Source organism: Polyodon spathula, chromosome 26 (genome assembly GCF_017654505.1).
Source record: "Polyodon spathula isolate WHYD16114869_AA chromosome 26, ASM1765450v1, whole genome shotgun sequence".
Lineage (NCBI taxonomy): Eukaryota > Metazoa > Chordata > Actinopteri > Acipenseriformes > Polyodontidae > Polyodon > Polyodon spathula.
Genome location: NC_054559.1, coordinates 2,862,673 through 2,886,768, shown reverse-complemented (window position 1 = coordinate 2,886,768; position 24,096 = coordinate 2,862,673). Strand labels below are relative to the sequence as shown.

Genomic DNA, 24,096 nt, shown 5'->3' with positions numbered 1-24,096 from the left:
TGGAAAGCATTTTTTGAAATGCTGCTTTCTTTCTTATTTTGTCAACATAGAGAAGTTACAAGAAATGTTATTTATTTAGCCGATCATGATTATTGTGATCGTTTAAGCCAATAATTGATAACAGAAAATTGCATTATCATCCAACACTACTGTATGAGAATCGCAAGCAGCATCAATTACATGTTCATAATGAACGTGTATTTTTATTTAAATTACAAAAACTTGATTACTGTTCTATATAACATATTTTAAACTACATGTGAATGTTTTATTCAATGTATATGGATTACCCGTAAATTAATAGGATTTACAATCAAATATATAACTAGTAGATATGGTGATGGTAATGTGTTCCTTGGAAAGTTAAATGTACCCTTCGTTATAGACCAACAATAAATTAAAATGGTCAAACATATTATACTAGAGTTTCAAGACAATGACAGAGAAACTCAGACCTGTTTCCAGTGCGATGGAGCCGGGGGTCCGGGGCCATGTCGAGCTCTGGGGTGGAATCGATGATATCCTGAACATCAGACCATTCGTCACTGCTGCCCATCCCTGAGACACCAACAACACATCCAACGCCTTTCATTTGGGATATTTGAAATAGATCAACAATCACAGATGGAACGTGATTCTTCATGTGATGTAGTTCAGACTCACCAATAAGTATACAAATACTCAATAGTGCTACAAAAAATACTAAAATTCTACAACGAACGTTACAACTAGAATTGGCAAAATATGGCATCTGGTACTACTAAAGAAAGCTTTGCTTGCAAGCCCTGCTTTCAGTTAATGTTGCATTTGCTTGGTCACCTGGAGGGTGAAATTGTCCCCACTGCCTCAATGACTTCCTCCATTTGAGACCCAAATGATGAATGAAAGTGCACACCAGGCAGATTTATGAGATGAGTGTATACAATGCAGACTTGAAGTTGGTTCAAGGTCCTACCTATGCCAACGTTCTTGGTATCTGGAAAGACTTGCACCTCCATGTTCCTGCTCTGCCTCTTGGCTCCTCCCTCTTCCTTGTTGTTCCGAGCAATGTCAAAGCCATTGATTGGCTGGAAGGCCGGGGTCTCGATGGGTGTGACAGCGGCAGAGGGCACAGAAGAAGTGGGTGTGTTGGATTTGGTTCCGGTTGTGCTGGGAGTAGCGGCTGCAGATGACTGGCCCGATTCAGACTCATCATCCTGGGGAAAGGGGGAGGAAGGAGGCCTTCACTACCTTGATAATATTGTTCCCACCCCCCTTTAAAGTACAAAATATAATTCCACTGTATCTAATATGTATTGCCCTAACTTCGGAGAGCTCATATGAAAGATGCATTTTTTATGATATTTTTTCATAGCATAAGACTCTCTTCCATGCTGCACTTCTGTTGAAGGAACACATTTGACACATGTGAGCTGATTCTAGGAGTTGAAATTCTTGCAGGACAATACAATGACCCTTCCTGAGCATATTTAAATATATAAAAATATTAAATATATAAATATATAAAAAAAAAACACTACACTTTCAAAATGTTTTCCATTTATTTTCTTTAAAAGAACTCAGACTCCCAAAAGGTAGACACATTGGCTCACATATGAGTACCAACCACTGCTTTTCCTGTGACTGACATGTTTCCTTCATGAGACTTTACAAGGTTGACCAGAAGTATCTTTATTGAGCATTCAATACATTTTCTTCACCAACAGCTTCAAATACATTACTATTAAAAAATCCTATGCATCTGTACAGTAACGTGTGCATTTTTAATGTGGGAAATCTCAGACCTACCAAATGATGACAATACATATTAGGTAAGATTTACAGGAATTATTTTATTAGCACTGTGTACTTTAAGTGCATAGAGCTAACAAAATATGTGTGTGTGTATATATATATATATATATATATATATATATATATATATATATATATATATATATATATATATATATATATATATATATATATATATACTGGCTGGACAGGTTTATTGTTATTCTTATTATTAATAATAAGGGTAAGCCACACATTGTGTTCACACCATCCTATCAGGGAAAATAGGACTAGCACTTCCTCCATCATATACTGAGTCCATAATAATCTTTAGAGCCCTATATCTGAGCAGGTGGTAGGAAATAAGGGTCACATTTTTTTATTCTAGTAATGAGAGCTGCATAATATTGGTCCCAACCGAGGCAGGGGGGGTCGATGGAACCACAATAAATGGGTACCCCATTATAGGTTAGCCCGAGGAAAGTCAGGTCCAGTCTAGTGATGCCTAGATGGGAAGCTTCCTGCCCCCCTGATCCCTCAATGCAGGCAGACATTCACTACTTCCATCTTCAAATCCCTCAGTGTGGGGTGACTGCAGCTGAACTCTTCAGTAATTGGAGTAATATGAGAGCCAGAATTGACTGCAAGGTACTCCAATCACTCTGATATAGTCTTCATTAGCAGGACCAACTAAGCTGGAGAGGTCTTCTTGTTGCTGCGTGCACCACTTGATCGATTAGCACTGGAATGTTCCCACTGTGGTGCTACCAGGACTGTTTCATATACATACGTTTATACAAACAAATGTTGAGAGATCTAGCATCGAATAACATTCTACTGCATGGAAATTAGAATGTGGCAGCTGGGATTCAGAACTGTGGATCGAGGTGAGACAGTGAGAGTCAGCAGTGGGTGTGTGGAGTGACAGTGTTGATGAGGCTGACAGTGAGACAGTAGCTCTCAGTAGTGGGTGTGTGGAGTGACAGTGTTGATGAGGCTGACAGTGAGACAGTAGCTCTCAGTAGCGGGTGTCTACCAAACCTCGCAGGTGTAGATGGAGTGGGGCTGGCTGAGCTCGCTGCCAGGCGTCACACTAATCCCCCTCCTGAAACCCACATACCATGCCCTCTGCGCTGGGGAACAGGCTGAGTGATGGAGGTCGCTCCGTTCTGCTGCAGAGAAACAAGAGACAATACCGTCAGTGGCAGCTTTCAATCATACAATATGACTGCCTCAGGCTACCTGGGCCATCATTCCAGGTCTGGATTTGTAACTCACATCTACCACAAATGAATCAATTTAAATCAACAGTAAAGTGAGTGTGAATTGCATAAGCTACTTCATTAAATTTATTTGATTGTGTAATTGTAGCGGAGATCCCATTCTGAGAGCATCGTAACAACAACAATGTAAGTTATATATTGTTTGAAAATGTATATGGTAAAAAAAACAATATCTTAAAATTCCGTGATTTTAGAACACTTGTCCAATTTCCTGTTTATTACAAATTTCTTCCAACTTTACACAACCCCACCCAATCAAACAAATACGTAAACAGCAAGCTGTACAGATTGATGGAAACGATCCTTGCAAGAAGCAATCCTGCACCGGGTCAGTGTGTGTGTGTTTGGTATTAGTAAGTAAAACAAGTTCATTGAGTTCACACAATTCACACTCACTTTGCATGATTAAAAACAATGCAGTGTTCCGTAACTATGGGGTCCATGCAACCCCATTTAGGGCATACACATTAGGAAAAAATGCATAATCATGTAGTTATACTGCTAGCTATAATTAAGGGGAACTTGACTGAAGTCTCTTAAAAGGACTTGACAGTTAACCCTAACCAATACTTTAAGTGTAGTACAGAAACCAGAACAACAGGGCACAGAAATTAAGTGGAGATAGACAGGACAGATGGAAGAAGACATTTCTTCACACAGAGAGTGTTGAGGGTATGGAATGGGTCATCTAGCCATGTTGTTGAGGCAGAATCACCTGGATCCTTTGAAGACACAAGTTGATTTGAGATCAACCAGCTACTTGGAACCGGACGAGCATTGAAGGACAAACTGGCCTCCTCTCATTCTTAAATGTTCTTATGTTCTTGTAATTTTAAAAGGTGCAGTTCCTAATATGCCTTTTAAAAATAAGTTTGTTACCTCATAAGTTGAAATATTAGCTTTATAATCTTGAAAAAAACATACCTAAGATTGCTGGTCACAGCAGCTTTAAACAAAGGGCTTCTTATAAACGATTACGAGATAGCTAACAAAATAATCCATAAATCTGCTGTGCCATTTCATTCATTATATTAAGTATTTTTATTTTAAATCATGGTATCTGGCACTGCACTTGGTTAAATAAATCCCTGTTCCAAGCCTTGCTTTCAGTTATTGTCAAACTTGCATGGTCACCTGGAGACTGAAACTGAAGGTGACATTTTCTTTTCCCCTGCCATTAACCAAACAGTTGCTTCCCCTATTCAGACCAGAAACACAAACCAAACCAATGAATGGAGGGGCAAAACTGAGATGCTACAGCGCTCAGTGCATTTATTAAATAACAGAAAAACAAACAGTTTTACTAAACATAACAAACAGACTCACAAAACAAAATGGCACATTGGCCAAAACAAGCAAGCAGACCCAGCACATTTTAGCAATTGTTTTCTATTCACTTTAAAGTTTTACTTTCCTTCACCACCTGACTTCCTCCACCACTCAAACTCACCCATCACATGACCGAGGAACATTCTGTACGTGTTTTCTAAGTCTGTGTGACTGTCAGCTAGTTAAACCATCAGTAGCTGACAGTCACACATTTTCATGAGAGATTTAAAACAAAAAATAAAACAATAACAAATAATGGCAGCGGCTTTTCGCCCACGCCGCAAACAATAATAATATCAAATGCTGCTTTTAGTTGTCTATATATTTACAGAAATCATCATCATAATAATAATAATAACAACAGCGCACACACACACACACACACACACATATATATATATATATATATATATATATATATATATATATATATATATATATATTCCCGCCCGGGGAACTCTACCACACACCCACAAGCAGATAACAGCACCTCCACAGACTCAGGCCAGGAGAAGTACTGCGGATGATTTATTTTTTTGTTGAAAAAACTTTTATTTTTTGTGTGTTTGTTTGTGCAGAGGAACAGCCAGTCCCAAACACTGAAGGAGGAAGCAGAGTTTTGGTGCCTCGCCAGGGACACCTCCATGTACCGCCCCTTCCACATGTCCCTTCAGGCACCTGCCCAAAATAGGGACGGGAAAGCAGGGAGGTGAACCCTCAGACCCGGCCATGGGACCCCATCCGGTGGGTACAATGTCAGTACTCCACTATGGAGCGGGAGAATGAGGAGTGGTGTGTCTACTGCTGTCACTATGGGCATGAGGAGGAAAGCTGCCTGGAGGTCAATGGGGACAAAGACAAGGATGGGAATGAGCCTGAAGTCCAGTTGTGTCCAGCATCCAAAAAAGGGGGAGCCCGAGCATCCAACACCCACCAGGGGGGAGCCTGAGCATCCAACGCCCATGGGAGAAGGGAGCTGCCAGCAACAGAGAAGGGGGGAGAGGTGAGGAGACCACCTCCACCTGCAGTAGTTTTACTGCCGGAGTACACAGTACACTCCGCCACTGCCGGAGTGTCTCACGCTGTAATAAAAAAGTGTGTTCTAGAAAGTTCTAGAAATGCGTTCGAGTTCATCTTTGCCCTTGCCCTATAATAACCCCGTATCTTATATAACTTGTTTTTGTCACGTTTATATAACTTGTTTTGGTTAGAATGTTCTAGAGAAAGGAATGGTTTATTCAGAGGGCCGAGCCTCGAGGGAGTGATCTGGCCAATTACTCTCTCGCATGCAAAAGCCTAACTTGGTAAGTTATAAAGGACGGGGTTCTCCCCTGCTCTGATGAGTCAGCCGTGAGGATTAGCGCGCAGTCCTGCTCGGTAATTTCTTGGAGACAGCTGCTTTCTCTTACCAGGGTCGAAGGGCTCTCCCGATCCACTTGGAAGGGTAAGAATTAGTTCAGTTGCGTCTCATGGATTGTATTGATCTGTGATTAATATAATCTTTGTATGTAACCTTGTTGGGTTGTGTCCCGTTAGGGATATCGTTATTCGCAGTATAGCATCTGTGTATGTAACTGCGTGTGTGTGTGTGTGTGTGTGTGTGTGTGTGTGTGTGTGAAATAATAAAGGACCTTTTAAAATTACTCTGTGAAGTAATTGTCTTATTTACTTCCACATCAACTTCCTTTTAAATTTAAAGTAATTAAATTTCACACAACATTATTGGCGTTGTCGGCAGGATCATAAAAGGAAGTTTGGACGTAAATAATCACAATGTTTGAACGCAAGAATAAGGAGCTTGAGCCTGAGGTGCTGCCTGAATGGGATGAAACCATTTATAGTGATGGGGCACAAGAATTAAGAAAGGGCGGAGGGCTGCCAGAATCTTCGTTTAAACTATTGAAACAAGCAAAACCTGAACAATTAACGACATGTCTAAAGAAAGTACCAGTTGGTAATAAAGATCCAATACGAGCATTGCAACGTAGATTATGGATTGTGTATACGGCTTACCGCATTAAGGATGAGGAGTTGGAACAAGTAAAAAAAAGGCAAGAACGGCAAATAGTAGAATTGTCTGATGCAATGGGACGTGCATCCCTTGCACAGGCACAGTGTGATGTTTTGCGAGGAAAATTACAGCAAACGACAGGAATGGCAGAGAGGGCTGCGGTGTATATTGCTAAAGTTAATGCTAAAAAAAAGAAAACGCCGAGTAAGAAAAAGATCCGTGCGTTCCTGGCTAGTGCAAATGTAGCAGGGTGGGATCCGGAACGATGGGATGGTGACATTTGGAGCTCGGACACGGATGACCGGGACTATATTTGGGACCCGGATAATCCTGACCCAGATCCAAATGATGAACCAGACCTTGAATCCAAACCACCCCCTTTGCAAGCTAAACCTATTGTTAGACGCAGACAAGTTGCTGGTCCACAAGGCAACATAATAACTGCTCAATTGTCTACTGAGGATTACACACAACAAGAGCGTCTTGATATCAGAGAACGATATCGTCAAAAGCAAGGTGAACCAATTGATAAATGGTTGTTACGGTTATACGATACAGGAGCAGGAAATGTACGTGTAGATGTCGGTGATTACTCTGAGTTTTTGGACTTGAGCACAGATCTCATTATTAGACAGTGGTGCAGAGGTTTTCATAACCGAATGGATGGAAATAATGGTGATACTAATCTCCTTACTTTAATGGCAGAAGGAGCAAATGAAAAATATCCTACATTGCAAAGTTGGCCTGAAATGAGGGGTTCATGGGGAACTTTGAGTGAATGCATACAGCGCTTACGGGAGTTAACTATGAGAGAAGCTGTGTATACCGGACACGCGCATGAAGTAGATGAGTTCCCTTTGACTGCTGGTGCACGCGCTGCTGTAATACGAGACGCGCCGCCACCATATAAGGGAGCCATACTGGCTTTATTAATATCAGAAGTGGGCACAGAGGTAGGGAGAGTGGTAGTTAAAATTAGAGAACTGGGTGACTTAGGAGACTGGAGCACACAGGAAGAAAAGAAAGAGAATACACAGTGGACATTCCGTGGTAACTACTAAGGGAACCAGGGGAATGGGGGAGGTGGTAAAAGAATCCCTCGAAAAGATTTGTGGTCTAAATTAATACAAGCAGGGGTGCCAAAGGAAAATATTGACAGAAAACCGACAGACGATTTGTTTAAAATGTGTAAACAACACGGGTTACTTAAACAAGTCAGACCTTTTACTGCTGAATGTTTTTGTCAAAACCACGATGTGCATAAAAAGAGAAAGGAAGAGGTATCCTCCACCTCAGAGGAAGAGGAGTCGGCATCCGATGAGGATGATGAAGATGAGGAAAGTAAGCGTATGGTGAGGAGGAAAAAGACAGGGAGGAAAGAAAAAAAAGAAAAAAAAGGGAAAAATAAAAAGGGACGTCTCTACCCACTTGCTGAATTAGTTCAAATGAAACGCAAAGGTCACTACTAGGATGCCGGCCAAGCCCCCAACAAACAAATTCGAACTTTATGGTTGTATGATGATATTAGACCACATGTACCATTAGAAATACATTGGAAAAGTAAAAATGTACAAAAAGTGGGGGCATTGATTGATATGGGGGTGGAGGCCACTTTAATACACGGTAATCCAGCAAGATTTAAAGGACCTAGAGTGACAGTTACGGGGCTGGGGGGGCGCCCCATCATAGCAACACAAACAGTAATTCGACTAAAAATAGGGCAGTTACCTGCCAAGGAATACTCAGTGTTGGTTACTCCAGTAAAATAATGGATTATAGGTATGGATATATTAAGAGGTATGACTTTACATTTAGCTGATGGTAAATTTCAATTTGGAGATAGTGTACAAGCACGACCTGTACTAGTGGGAAAGGTAAAAATGGAACCATTTCCCATATCAATAGCCACTAAACGAGTTGCGATGAAGCAATACAGAATTCCTGGTGGACATACAGAAATTACTGAAACAATTAAAGACTATGTGGCAGCGGGGGTATTGAAAACCTGTACTACAGCATGGAATAACCCGATTTGGCCAGTAAAGAAATCTGACGGTACATGGAGAATGACAGTAGATTATCGTGAGTTGAATAAACATACACCCCCGTTAACTGCTGCAGTACCCGATACTATTAGTATTATTGAACGGGTGCAGCAGCATGCTGGCACATGGTATGGAGTAATTGATTTAGCAAATGCTTTCTTTACTATACCAATATCAGAAAATAGACAAGAGCAATTTGCGTTTACGTGGGAAGGAAGACAGTATACTTTTACTAGATTGCCACAGGGATATTTACATAGTCCTACGATATGTCATCGAATAGTGGCTGAACATTTGGATGAAATAACCTTACCACCTGGGTTGTTGATATCACATTACATCGATGATATAATGATACAGCGGATGACAGAAGGGCAGGTACAAGAGGCTTTAAACTTGGTAATTGCTGTAATGAGGGAAAAGGGGTGGGAAATAAATCCCGCCAAGCTACAGGGACCTGCAACAGTAGTGAAGTTTTTAGGAATACAGTGGAACAAGGGAGAGAGAGAAATCCTACCTAAAGCACGAGCTAAAATCTTAGAATGTGCCGTACCACAGACTAAAACTGACGTGCAGAGGATTATAGGATTATTTGGATATTGGCGACATCACATACCACATTTAGGACAAATCCTACAGCCTCTATATAAGGTAACGCGTAAAAAGAACACCTTTGAATGGGGACCAGAACAGGACACAGCGTTCCGGTTAGCACAAGAGGCTATACAGCAGGCGGTATCTTTAGCTAAGATATTATCGGGGCCAGTAGAATTACAGGTGTCTGCTGATAATCAGTATGCCAACTGGTCACTATGGCAAAAGCAACAGGGTAAAAGACGTCCTTTGGGGTTTTGGTCACGGAAACTACCAGAAGCCGGAGCAAGATATACTCCGTTTGAACGACAACTTTTAGCTTGTTATTGGGCACTTATGGATACTGAGCAATTAACAGTGGGACGAGAAGTAATGTTAAGACCTAAAATACCTATTTTAACATGGGTAAATAGCAACCCCTCTACGCACAGAATAGGAGGGGCTCAGGAAAGCAGCATTATTAAATGGAAATGGTATGTGGCAGACCGAGCCAAGCCAGGACCAAAGGGGGTATCAGTATTGCATGAACAGATAGCAGAGATACCCGAAACAGGAGAGCGTACCATAGAGGTTAAACCCTTAGTAGACTCACTGGTAAAATGGGGATGTCCTTATGATGCATTGAGTAAAGAGCAAAAGAAACATGCATGGTTTACCGATGGTTCAGCAAAGTTTATCGCTGGACAAAGAAAATGGAAAGCAGCGGCGTTCAATCCAGAAACAAAACAGATCTTAGAAAAGGTAAGGACAGGACATAGCAGTCAATGGGCAGAATTACAGGCAGTAGTGTTGGCTTTAGATCAGGAAGGAATTACTGAGTGCAGAATTTATACTGATTCCTGGTCTGTAGCAAATGGGCTGTGTGTATGGATGCCAACTTGGCAACAACAGGGATGGAAAATAAAAACTAAAGAAGTGTGGGGAAAAGAACTGTGGGAAAAAATATGGGAGAAGATTCAAACTATGCAGGTAACAATTACACATGTAGACACACATACCCATTCGATTTCTGCAGAAGCTCTTCACAATGCAACGGTAGATTCTATTGTACATAATATGCCAATTGAAGTACAGAAACTGACAGAGTGCCCTGATGTAGCTGAATGGGCACACATAAAATCGGGACATTGGGGAGTGCAAGCTACACGTGAATGGGCACGACAGCGAGGAATTTATTTGTCAATAGATGAAGTAAAATCGGCTGTGTTACAATGTGATACTTGTCAGCATTTCCGAAAACAGGGATTACCACAGATCATTCAAGGTCAAATTGCACGAGGGAAAGAACCAAACCAAATCTGGCAGATAGATTTTATTGGACCCCTGCCAGAATCCAAAGGATGTAAATATGTTTGTACTGCAGTAGACACGTTTACGGGAATTGTGGTGTGCTTTCCATGTAGACGAGCTAATCAATTTAGTACACTCGCATGTTTGAAGTTAGTAGAGACTTATTATGGGACGCCATTGCAAATACAGTCAGATAATGGTACGCACTTTACTGGAGGAAAAGTACGTGCTTGGGCAACAGACCAACATATTGAATGGATATATCATATCCCAAATTATCCTCAGGCAGCAGGATTAATTGAACGTATGAATGGGTTATTGAAAATGCAATTAAGAAAATGAAGTAGTGAGAATACGCTGAGAGGATGGAAGGATCGATTGGTTTTAGCAGTTCAAATATTAAATAATCGACCAGTGGCAGCAGGACAAACTCCATTGCAACGCTTAGTGCACCCCGTGATAAAGATGACACAGTGTGAACAGGGCCCCATTAAAATGTGGAAGATAGACCCAGAAGCGTCAATTCCTATTCGAGGCACCCCAGGATCAGCAGGGCTTGATTTAAAAAGCTTGCAGACTTGTACGTTAATACCACATGAAGTAGTGAAAATAAACACAGGGTTAGGATTGGAATGTCCGGAGGGAACTTACGGACATGTTCTTCCTCAATCAGGGTTAGCATTAAAAGGAGTGATTGTAATGGCAGGGATTATTGACAGAAATTATCAAGAACCTTTACAGGTGGTATTGCAAAACACGTCAGAGGTACCAATTGTCCTAAACAAAGGAGACAAGATAGCACAATTACTGATAAAACCATGTAATATGAATGATGTCACAGAAGTAAATAAACCCTTAACTAACACAGCTAGAGGAATAGGAGGGTTTGGGTCCACAGACATTAATGGAGCTAAAGTGTGGGTACAACAGGCGGAAGGACCGCCACAATCGGCAGATGTGATTGCAGTAGGAAAAGATAATACGGTAGCAATAATGAAACCTGGTGAAGAGGGCTGGGAACATGTCCCAGCTACTAAATGTTATATAAGAGAAAACTAATGAGTTGTGAGTGTGTATGTTTGTTTGCAGATTCACCATGAAGCACTGGGTATGGCGAACGAAGGCGATATTGGCAGTGGTGGGGATGCTGCAGGCCTGGTCTCCAGGACATCAATTAACAAAGCTGGATCGGGTCACGCTGAGCTGGAATAACTACACCAAAACCCGAACCCAAGATAACTTCACCTGCAATGGTAATACAAAGTGTTCATTTGCCAACGTCACTGGGACACTGTGGTGCTGTAAAAATTGCAATGTCGACAATCGACCGGCGTGTGTGGTGACGGCAGGTCCCTGTGTGAATGTATCAAGTCATGTTTCCCTCTGTGTGGCAAATCGTACCTCACTTACATGCTTACAAAACATTACTGATCAAATATGTCCTAATAAAACGATATGGATAATGAACGCTACCAAGATAACTAATCGCACCACATATTTGTATGACATCTGGGTTATGCCTGATCGACCAAAGAATATGAATGCTCATGTAATACCCCTCATACATACATGTACTCGTATGGCACATCCTCTAGTCTCAACTCATGTGCACTTTACGATTAAGTTTCCTCCACTTCCTGAATGTACCTGGCGTACTAAACGTGCCTGGTATGATACCCTACTGGGGGGAACAGGGACTGGACTAGGACTCATGAACACAATTGACGGACAAGTAACGGCACATAAATTGCAAAATGTGGGCTATAATACTCGGATGGCCCTGGATAAAATTGTACAGTGGATGCCCGACGGTGCGCTCATGCATGTGTATCAAGCGTACTGGGACCGAGTAGTAACTCTACAACAGTGGCAGAACATTACCAAGTGGATGAACTGGACAGAATGTACATTACAAATGTTATATGCATCTCATCAACGTACCAAAGTACAATCATTGATTCTACGACAAAGTAATCATGAATATAAAAAAATTTGGAATATTTCAGAGTTATGGGTGAATGTGGTAAAAGAGTCTACTATGTGTAACAAAACTATGTGTATAGGGAGATATGTTACGCATAATGTAACGAGAGTGACGCCTGTATGTAAGTACTATGTGCATCCTATAATTGCTGGGGGAGCTCACTGGTATCTTCAGGTTACAGGCATGTGGTTGGATACACATACTAATCAGACATATGATTTACTAGATTGTGACAAGACAGACCAAGGCATGGTTTGCTTATTAAGGACAGGATATACTAACCCGTGTTTTACAGACGGACAGGGGTTGTGTGAATGGAGACGTGAGCCGTTGAGGGAAATTTTGCACGAAGTTGGCCCTCATAAATTATGTGTAAGTACGGTGCATGCCCATCCACAACTTACTTATGTGCCTTATTCTGGGTGTTTATCAGACATATATCTTTGGCATTGGGGAAATGATACTTATTTGTTAACCAATCATTCTCAGCAAGAGCTTCTCACCAGGATCCAGTGGGAAGTTCTGCATTCAGGAATTCACATTTCCCTGCAAAAACATCAAGTATTGCTGAATCGATCGTCTGAATTAGTTGACTTAGCAAAACAACATCAACACAATGCTACTGTATTAAAAATTAGAACGATAATGGCACAAAATACCATCTTAGGGTTAGGGAAAGTTATTGAACGTAATGCACAAGATGCATGGTGGTCCATATTTGAGGGATGGTCACCAAAGGCTAAAGGAACATTAACTATATTAATCCATCCCATCTTAATATTATTGGGAATTGTATTTCTTCTGTGTGTATGGCAAATATGTTTATGTATCTATCTTCGTAGAATTACACAGCGAACAATGTATTTGGCAGTGCACAGATGAATCTCGACCGAAGGACCGAATGTAATAAAAAAAAAGTGTGTTCTAGAAAGTTCTAGAAATGCGTTCGAGTTCATCTTTGCCCTTGCCCTATAATAACCCCATATCTTATATAACTTGTTTTTGTCACGTTTATATAACTTGTTTTGGTTAGAATGTTCTAGGGAAAGGAATGGTTTATTCAGAGGGCCGAGCCTCGAGGGAGTGATCTGGCCAATTACTCTCTCGCATGCAAAAGCCTAACTTGGTAAGTTATAAAGGACGGGGTTCTCCTCTGCTCTGATGAGAGTCAGCCGTGAGGATTAGCGCGCAGTCCTGCTCGGTAATTTCTTGGAGACAGCTGCTTTCTCTTACCAGGGTCGAAGGGCTCTCCCGATCCGCTTGGAAGGGTAAGAATTAGTTCAGTTGCGTCTCATGGATTGTATTGATCTGTGATTAATATAATCTTTGTATGTAACCTTGTTGGGTTGTGTCCCGTTAGGGATATCGTTATTCGCAGTATAGCATCTGTGTATGTAACTGCGTGTGTGTGTGTGTGTGTGTGTGTGTGTGTGTGTGTGTGTGTGTGTGTGTGTGAAATAATAAAGGACCTTTTAAAATTACTCTGTGAAGTAATTGTCTTATTTACTTCCACATCAACTTCCTTTTAAATTTAAAGTAATTAAATTTCACACAACACACGCTGAGAGCAGCATGGCCGCTGCCAGCGCCACCCCCACTTCCAGAGTGCACCGCACCATTGTCAGCATTGCAGCAGCTGCCAGAACCACCTATGTTGGAGGAGCCAGCCTTACCACTGCCAGCGTTGCCACAGGCAGCCTTTCCATTGCCAAAACTGCCTTTGCTGGAGAAGCCAGCCTTATCGTGGCCACAAGTGCCCCGGCTGGAGGAACCAGTTGCTGCTGACAACATTGCTGTTGGTGATGGTGGAGGGCCTCACTCCGTGGCCACTCATGGGCCCATTAGTGGCTGCAGTCCGGGGCCAGAACCCTGAACAATACTTTTTTGGGTGGGCTTTTAAGTGGGGAGGTGGTCTTTAAGGCCATGTGTGCTACAAACAAGGGGGGCAATGTGTAATGGGGTACACCCTGCCCCTGTATATAGTTTGTGTCATTTTGTATTGTATTTGATGTATTATGATTTAAATGTATTGTTTAGTGTGTAAAAACACTATGTTTTGTTAATTATTTTACAGCATGGATGGGGTTAAAATTCCCAATCCATGCTAAACCGTGACCAGATTGATTAATTTATTACTAACCTAGAAACTATCATATGTATAAAAACCCACAGCTATGGCTGAACTAGGTTGGTTTTGGTTCAGAGGCGGAACGAGAGACGTGAGTCGTGAGTGAAGTTAATACTAGAGAAAACAATTGATATTCATGCTGACTTTAAATCAGCAAATTACTTGTTTCAGTGTTAGTTCAGTTTTGTTTTTTCTGTTTATTTTGTCCACTGTGCCATTTTGTTGTGTTATTGAAAGGTGTTTCTGTTCTCTCTATATATGTTACCTTTGGGAAATATCATTCGTAGACAAAGAGTTCATTTTCATTGCTATGCTGATGACACTCAGCTTTACCTGTCTCTCAAACAGGGTGATGTATCTGCTGCTAATATTTTGAATACTTGCCTGGCTGACATTAAACATTGGATGTTTAAAAACTTTTTAATGCTAAACTCAGACAAAACAGAATTGATGATAATGAGACCTCAAAAGAAATACAAGTACATTGATTCATCTGATTTTCTACTTGACGGTCTCTGTACAGATTCTAGGTGTCACTTTTGATCCAGACCTCTCCTTTGAATCACACATTAAAATTCTTACAAAAATTTCCTTTTTTCATTTAAGAAACATAGCTAGACTAAGAGGTATGCCTTCCAAGCAGAATGCAGAAAGATTGATGCATGCTTTTATATCTTCAAGGGTTGATTATTGTAACAGCCTTTTTGCCGGTATTAGTAACAATGTTATATTACGGCTGCAACTTATACAGAATGCTGCTGCAAGAGTTTTAACTGGGAGTAAGAAACAAGATCATATCACCCCTGTGCTGGCATCCTTGCATTGGCTTACTGTTCGATTTAGGATAGATTTTAAGGTGCTATTATTAACCTATAAAGCTCTTAGCTCCACCATATTTAAAGGATCTTTTAAAACCATATGTTCCTAATCGTCCACTTCGACCACGATTTGCCTAATACTATAAAGGAAGCTCCTTCTGTCAATGCTTTTAAATCTTGTTTAAAAACACACTTGCATAGCTTGGCTTACGCAAGTTTTTAAAGTGATATTCTCTCGCTTCTATATTCTTATTTTATTTTATGTATTTATTTATTTTGTATGTGTATTTTATTGCTGATTATATATATAATATCAGGGCTTCATACCCCAGTACTGTGTGTTTCTTCCTGGTCTGACGTCCCCCACAAGCCATCCTGTCCACAATTAGATAAGAACAAATGGAAACAATTGCAATATACTGTTGGATGCCATTGTAAACAAGCTAATTATAGCTCACGTGGCCTTTTTTCAATAAGCATTTTAAATAAAATACATATAGCACACTCTTTGGAGTAAATTAATGGCTAATTAATTAATTAAGCAAATATAATCCCTGACATGTACTGTGTAATATATTAAAGCTTCATCTCCCTATTAAATGTTAGTTTTATTTACATTAGGCAGGACTACAGATGTTATAGAGATTATTATAGTTACCCTATGCCAATTGTCCTCAAAGTGGTGCCCGTGATGAAAATTCGTGCCCGCAAAGGCAGGCCATCGTGCCGCGGCAGCTGTTCTTAAATTATGGGTCGTGAACACATTTCTGGCAGCTCATATTGTGGGAAAATAAATAAAGCTTTAAACACGTTTTCCAACAAATGCGTCACAGCAGTCTGTTGACAGCACTGCTCGCTTATGCTGTGCTTGTACGTACTCGACAGGGCCTCTGTAATACAAAACCAATTGAATATCTGCATTTTCTCTGTGGTAGCCCAATCATAAGTTAGCTGGGTGGGACATAAACTGTGTCTGTTTTAGCTGCAGGTACTGACAGTAAATTTAACCAATAGGAGAGTCAAATAAATCCTAAGTTTTTCGCAGCTGTCCAATCATAAGCAAGCAGAGGGTGTACACAGCATTCTGCATGAAAAGTGAAAGAGTAGTAGAGTAGTGTTGACAAATTTGCCAAATTGAAACAACGCAAGATGCTAGCTATACTCTTATTTTAGTTTATTCATGGTTACCTGTGTAAACATGCTATTCAAAAATATTTGCATTGCGTATTTTATATAAATAATTTAAAAGAATAAGCGCAGCACGCACAGTTACTTCCTGAAATTTGTTCTATAAGAGTGAGCCAAGAATAACTCCCACTAAAACTCATTTTTTTTATATATATATAATCAACACTGATGTGCAAAGCTGGTAGAGACTTATCCAAATAGACTCATAGCTGTAATTGCTGCCAAAGGTGCCTCTTCCAAATATTGACTCCAGGGGTTGAATACTTATGCAATCAATTATTTTCTGTTTTATATTTGTAATTAATTTGGAACAATTTGTAGATTTTATTTTTCACTTTGACATTATGGACTTTTTTGGTGTTGATCAGTGGCAAAAACTCCTAATTAAATCCATTTTGATTCCATGTTGTAACACAACAAAATGTGGAAAAGTCCAAGGAGGTTGAATACTTTTGAGAGCCACTGTATATGTTGCGGGAAGGCAGTGTTTAAGATAAGAACCTATGCAATAGTCAGCTTGCCCACAAACAGACAAGTAAGATCAATTTATGCCCCTGCCCAAATTACTTTGAGGACCACTGCCCTAAGCAACACTTTAGGTGCAGCACAGAAACCAGAAGACACAGCTGGAAACTGGACACAAGAAAGAAGACAATTTGCACATAGTGTGGACAGTTTTTTGTTCAGCCATTAACATGGACCACACCATCCCACTTCTGGAAAATAATCGATGCAAAAAAGTTATGGAAACTGACATTCCTGTCAAGACAGAAAAGTGGACTTCTTTACCTTTAGGTTGCACCAATTTGAAAACAGTGAAGCACACTTAACTGAATTTTATATGAATACAGACATTCTAGATTTAAAAATCCCCACAGCCAGACATTTACTGTAACCATTTAGATATGGTTGCCCTGTCCAGATTTTAAAATGGACTGTCCAAGTTGACAAAAATGGCATTGACTCCAGACTATACCACTTGAGGTATGCAGTGAGGGAGGGGAAGGGATGTAAATGCATGAATAGATTTACCTTATCCTCCACTTGTGGCGCTGACTGCAGTGACACACAACACATCCAAGACACAGCAGCACAGAGAGCAAGACAAGAAAGACACAGTTAGAGCTCATACAAGGCCAGCAAACACCACACAAAGCACACTGCCTGGGTTCCCAGTCCTGCTCCCACAAACATATCACATCTGGAAAAATAGATTTTATGTCAGTTCATGGCCCTTCATAGAAAATCAACACAACTCAGCTAGACTGGCTTTCACATTGCTTCTATTGCTTTCACATTGCTTCTATTTATTCACATTGCATTGTTTTCACATTGCTTCTATTTATTCACATTGCATTACTTTCACATTGCTTCTATTTATTCACATTGCTTCTATTGCTTTCACATTGCATTGTTTTCACATTGCTTCTATTGCTTTCACATTGCTTCTATTTATTCACATTGCATTGTTTTCACATTGCTTCTATTGCTTTCACGTTGCTTCTATTGATTCACATTGCATTGCTTTCACATTGCTTCTATTTATTCACATTGCATTGCTTTCACATTGCATTGCTTTCACATTGCTTCTGTTTATTCACATTGCATTGTTTTCACATTGCTTCTATTGCTTTCACATTGCTTCTATTGCTTTCACATTGCATTGCTTTCACATTGCTTCTATTTATTCACATTGCATTGCTTTCACATTGCTTCTATTGCTTTCACATTGCTTCTATTGATTCACATTGCTTCACTATTGCTTTCACATTGCATTGCTTTCACATTGCTTCTATTGCTTTCACATTGCTTCTATTGATTCACATTGCATTGCTTTCACATTGCTTCTATTGATTCACATTGCATTGCTTTCACATTGCTTCTATTTATTCACATTGCATTGCTTTCACATTGCTTCTATTTATTCACATTGCATTGCTTTCACATTGCTTCTATTGTTTCACATTGCATTGCTTTCACATTGCATTGCTTTCACATTGCTTCTATGTGACAAGCAGCTTTGAGCAGAGATTTGAAGATGTCCTCAGGGGTGTGCAATTCATATTGTCCGACGCCGGGACAACAAGATTTTTGTGAGGTACAACAAGTTTTGTCGTTATACTTTGCCCATTTTTGCCTATGTTCATTCTGTTGCTAGAAAAACATATACTTCTAGAGAGTAATTGTCTGGATACTGAACTGAGGACGTCTAGCACCTACACACAAACATTTTAAAAAGTGTTTACTTCCCACCCCTATCACTTCTGATTGGCTAGCTGTGGAAAAAAGCTGATCTTCTACTGGTTACAAAGAAACCCAGAATGGCTGCCAAGAGAGCCTCTGGCAATGCACTGACTAGTCTTTTAATCTTAAGGTATTACAGTGGCTTGCGAAAGTATTGACTCCCCTTGGCATTTTTCCTATTTTGTTGCCTTACAACCTGGAATTAAAATTGATTTTTATTTGGATTTCATGTAATGGACATACACAAAATAGTCCAAATTGGTGAAGTAAAATGAAAAAAATAACTTGTTTAAAAAAATTCTAAAAAATAACGTATTCACCCCCTTTGCTATTAAGCCTTTAAATAAGATCTGGTGCAACCAATTACCTTCAGAAGTCACATAATTAGTTAAATAAAGTCCACCTGTGTGTAATCTAAGTGTCACATGATCTGTCACATGATCTCAGTATATATACACCTGTTCTGAAAGGCCCCAGAGTCTGCAACACCACTAAGCAAGGGGCACCACCAAGCAAGCAGCACCATGAAGACCAAGGAGCTCTCCAAACAGGTCAGGGACAAAGTTGTGGAGAAGTACAGATCAGGGTTGGGTTATAAAAAAATATCCGAAACTTTGAACATCCCATGGAACACCATTAAAGCCATTATTAAAAAATGGAAAGAATATGGCACCACAACAAACCTGGCAAGAGAGGACCGCCCACCAAAACTCATGGACCAAGCAAGGAGGGCATTGATCAGAGAGGCAACAAAGAGACCAAAGATAATCCTGAAGGAGCTGCAAAGCTCCACAGCGGAGATTGGAGTATCTGTCCATAGGACCACTTTAAGCCGTACACTCCACAGAGCTGGGCTTTATGGGAGAGTGGCCAGAAAAAAGCCATTGCTTAAAGAAAAAAATAAGCAAACATGTTTGGTGTTCGCCAAAAGCCATGTGGGTGACTCTCCAAACATATGGAAGAAGTTACTCTGGTCAGATGAGACTAAAATTGAGCTTTTTGGCCATCAAGGAAAACGCTATGTCTGGCACAAACCCAACACCTCTCATCACCCCAAGAACACCATCCCCACAGTGAAGCACGGTGGTGGCAGCATCATGCTGTGGGGATGTTTTTCATCGGCAGGGACTGGGAAACTGGTCAGAATTGAAGGAATGATGGATGGCGCTAAATACAGGGGAATTCTTGAGGGAAACCTGTTTCAGTCTTCCAGAGATTTGAGACTGGGACGGAGGTTCACCTTTCAGCAGGACAATGACCCTAAGCATACTGCTAAAGCAACACTCGAGTGGTTTAAGGGGAAACATTGAAATGTTTGGAATGGCCTAGTCAAAGCCCAGACCTCAATCCAATTGAGAATCTGTGGTATGACTTAAAGATTGCTGTACACCAGCGGAACCCATCCAACTTGAAGGAGCTAGAGCAGTTTTGCCTTGAAGAATGGGCAAAAATCCCAGTGGCTAGATGTGCCAAGCTTATAGATACATACCTCAAGAGACTTGCAGCTGTAATTGCTGCAAAAGGTGGCTCTACAAAGTATTGACTTTGGGGGGGTGAATACTTATGCACGCTCAAGTTTTCTGTTTTTTTGTCTTATTTCTTGTTTGGTTCACAATAAAAAATATTTTGCATCTTCAAAGTGGTAGGCATGTTGTGAAAATCAAATGAAACAAACCCCCATAAAATCAATTTTAATTCCAGGTTGTAAGGCAACAAAATAGGAAAAATGCCAAGGGGGGGTCAATACTTTTGCAAGCCCCTGTAGTTACATTTTTTGTAAATTAACAATTAAGCGATACTGTTTTCTTAATACATGAACCTGAAAGTAAATGTAGCAATCTGGTAATGTTACAAGTGTGTAATTGTTGGAATTTAAAAAAATGTGAAGTTTACTCTTTAGAAACATTTCAAGACAAACGTTCCGTGGCAAAATAATGTACTGTTTTTTTTTCCTTTACATTTTAGTGTTGTTAACCTAGTTTGCCATTTACCATATTTACATATTTTTTATTTAAACGCTTGTGACAGAAATACAATGAGTTCTGGTTGTAAATTTCCCTCCCGACCTGTGAGGGTGCTAAGCAGCAAAAGGGGAAGTCTTTAGACGGGCTGGCCTGACAGTTCTTTCCCCCGGGCCAGGAAGTCGGTCAGTCTGGAAGAAGGAAGGCGAGACTCCGTTGCAGGAACGTATTGACCCAGAAGGGAAACGATGTAGCAGCTGCAGATAGTAGAGACAGCTGCACTCGTTTACCAAGAGGTCATGCGTGATAGCTTAAAGGGGACAGGGAATCACAAATCTTTTCCTTTGCTTGGTTCAGAGAGACAAGGAACTGGAAGGACTGGGATAGATCCCTAATAGAAAGAAAAGGTTTGTCAGTGTTTTGTTTGTTTTTGTCGATGTTAGTAATTGTCTTTTGTTTTTGTAAATTCACTAGACGGCTAACACCTCTCCGGAGCTATCGCCTTGGGCCAGCACTACTACACCACAGTCACTGTTAAACTGTTATCACCCACCACGGGCCCTACAGTACGCACCCGGACTGGTGACTGTGTATTGTATTATTGAGTGTGGATAATGTGTATTATTATTTGGTCTGCAAACCGTTTATTATCGTTTCCTTCCATGCTTTACACATTGGTATGTATTACCGGATGTTTATTGTTTGGTCGCCAGACTGGGAGCATACAAATAAAATAACCCGTTTTCCAAAATGGATTACAGTTTCCTTCTGTGTGATTATTTCTGCACTGCATCACCTCTGCACCTGTTTCTAATCAGCAGCCACTTTGCCACAAATCTGTATAGACGAGACGAACTGCATTTAAATAACAAGGGAACCAGTCTACTCGGAGAAAAGATCCTCGAGCAGGTTCAGAAGCATTTAAACTAGAAAGGAAGGGGTGAGAAATCAACAAAAAAACAGAAGGGAGACCGCACCAAAACAAGAACAACAACTCAGGTAAGACAACCATTAAATGTATTTATCTAAATGCTAGAAGTATCAAAAACAACATTCTACAACTTGAAGCTACTGCACTAACAGGTAACTATGATGTGATAGGTGTTACAGAAACGTGGTTGTCTGAGAGTGATGGGGACGAATATAATATTTGTGGGTATACACTGTATAGGAAAGACAGGCAGGACAGAAGAGGAGGAGGGGTAGCGCTGTACATAAGAAACAGTCTTGAAGCCCAGGTGTTAAACCTGGACAAAGAAAATAAAACCGAATCAATATGGGTCAGAATAACGGACAAAAATTCAAAGGGCATAATAATGGGAGCATGCTATAGACCGCCAGATTCAGACGGTGAGCAAAATAATCTGTTATACAATGACATTAGAAATGCGTGTAGCAAAGGAGAAGCCATACTAGTGGGGGATTTCAACTTCCCCCAAATAAAATGGGAAAACCCGGTGGGTAGCGCGAAGGATGAAATAGAAATGGTGGAAATGACAAATGACTGCTTCCTAACACAATTTGTCAAGGCACCGACTAGAGGGGAGGGATGCCTTGATTTAGTCTTTTCAAATAACGAAGACAGAATAACTAAAACAGAGGTCAGAGAACCACTGGCAAACTCAGACCACAACATGGTCTCATTTTAAGTGTTTTTTAAATCCCCAAAAGTAATGACTAAAGCTAAGGTTTACAATTTTAGAAAAGCAAACTACGAAGGTATGAAACAGAGACTTACAGAAGTAGATTGGAGTAAAATAGAGAAAACACCCACAGAAGAAGGATGGTTGTTCTTCAAAAATGTAGTACTAGAGGAGCAAAACAATTATATCCCTAAAGTAGACAAACCTAAATGTAAAACTAAATTGCCAAAATGGTTTAATAGATCAATTAAAAAAAAATATTCAGCGAAAAAAGGCACTTTACAGAGCATTAAAAAAGGACCAAAAAGAAAGTACGCAGAAAGAGTACACAGAACTGTAAACGCAAGTCAAAAAGGAAGTTAGAAAGGCCAAGAGAGAAATAGAAATGAACATTGCTAAGGGAGCTAAAACCAATTCCAAAATGTTTTTCCAATATTACAACAGCAAGAGAACATTCAAAGAGGAGATTAAATGTTTAAGAGATACAAATGGCAAAATCGTAGATGAAGAAAAAAAAACAGCAAATATATTAAATGATTACTTTTCACAAGTTTTTACAAAGGAAGATACTGACAACATGCCCCACATGTCATCCAGTTCCTATCCAGTTTTAAATAACTTTAGCATAACTGAGGCAGAAGTGTTAAAGGGACTAGGAGCTCTTAAAATAAACAAATCCCCTGGGCCGGATGAGATCCTCCCAGTAGTACTCAAAGAAATGAAAGAAGTAATTTACAAACCGCTAACCAAGATCATGCAGCAGTCTCTTGACACAGGGGTGGTACCAAAAGACTGAAAAATTGCAAACGTAATACGGATGCAACATCGATAATGGATAATTGCAAAGCATATGACATGGTTTATTTAGATTTCCAGAAAGCTTTTGACAAAGTCCCGCACAAAAGATTAATTCTCAAACTGAACGCAGTTGGGATTCAAGGAAACACATGTACATGGATTATGGAGTGGTTAACATGTAGAAAACAGAAAGTACTGATTAGAGGAAAAACCTCAGAATGGAGTGTGGTAACCAGCGGTGTACCACAGGGATCAGTATTAGGTCCTCTGCTATTCCTAATCTACATTAATGATTTAGATTCTGGTATAGTAAACAAACTTGTTAAATTTGCAGACGACACAAAAATAGGAGGAGTGGCAAACACTGTTGCAGCAGCAACGGTCATTCAAAATGACCTAGACAAGATTCAGAGATACAGTACAAGCTTGCAATGAGTTAGGGAGGTGCATCCATCTGTTTAAGTCTGCCTCCACCCAATTAAAGATTTTGTTAAAGTTATTCAATGTGATGGAATGTAAGGATGGGTAAATCTCTACACCAAGATATTTAAAGTGCTTAACCACTGGTATGTTCGGAGGCAAGACAATTCTCCCCCAACAGGGGGAATGGCAAACACTGTTGCAGCAGCAAAGGTCATTCAAAATGATCTAGACAAGATTCAGAACTGGGCAGACACATGGCAAATGACATTTAATAGAGAAAAGTGTAAGGTACTGCACGCAGGAAACAAAAATGTACATTATAAATATCATATGGGAGATACTGAAATTGGAGAAGGAATCTATGAAAAAGACCTAGGAGTTTTTGTTGACTCAGAAATGTCCTCATCTAGATAATGTGGGGAAGCTATAAAAAAGGCTAACAAGATGCTCAGACACATTGTGAAAAGTGTTGAATTTAAATCAAGGGAAGTAATGTTAAAACTGTACAATGCACGTGTAAGACCTCATCTTGAATATTGTGTTCAGTTCTGGTCACCTCGCTATAAAAAAGATATTGCTGCTCT

General features: G+C 40.2%; 1 protein-coding gene across 22 annotated transcripts in view; it reads right to left on the bottom strand.

Moving 5' to 3' along the window:
- Positions 1-24,096, bottom strand: part of mapk8ip3 (mitogen-activated protein kinase 8 interacting protein 3) — a 210,818-nt gene that overhangs the window by 114,592 nt on the left and 72,130 nt on the right. For 9 of the 22 annotated variants that reach the window (XM_041229732.1, XM_041229743.1, XM_041229734.1 and 6 more), the window contains exons 5-8: positions 17,476-17,499; positions 2,894-2,945; positions 956-1,196; positions 456-585 (exon numbers count right to left, since the gene is read on the bottom strand). In XM_041229732.1, the coding sequence (XP_041085666.1) occupies positions 456-585; positions 956-1,196; positions 2,894-2,945; positions 17,476-17,499 (447 nt within the window). The remainder of the gene's footprint in view (positions 1-455; positions 586-955; positions 1,197-2,893; positions 2,946-17,475; positions 17,500-24,096) is intronic. The other 13 variants (XM_041229739.1, XM_041229745.1, XM_041229749.1 and 10 more) reach the window with 4 other exon arrangements.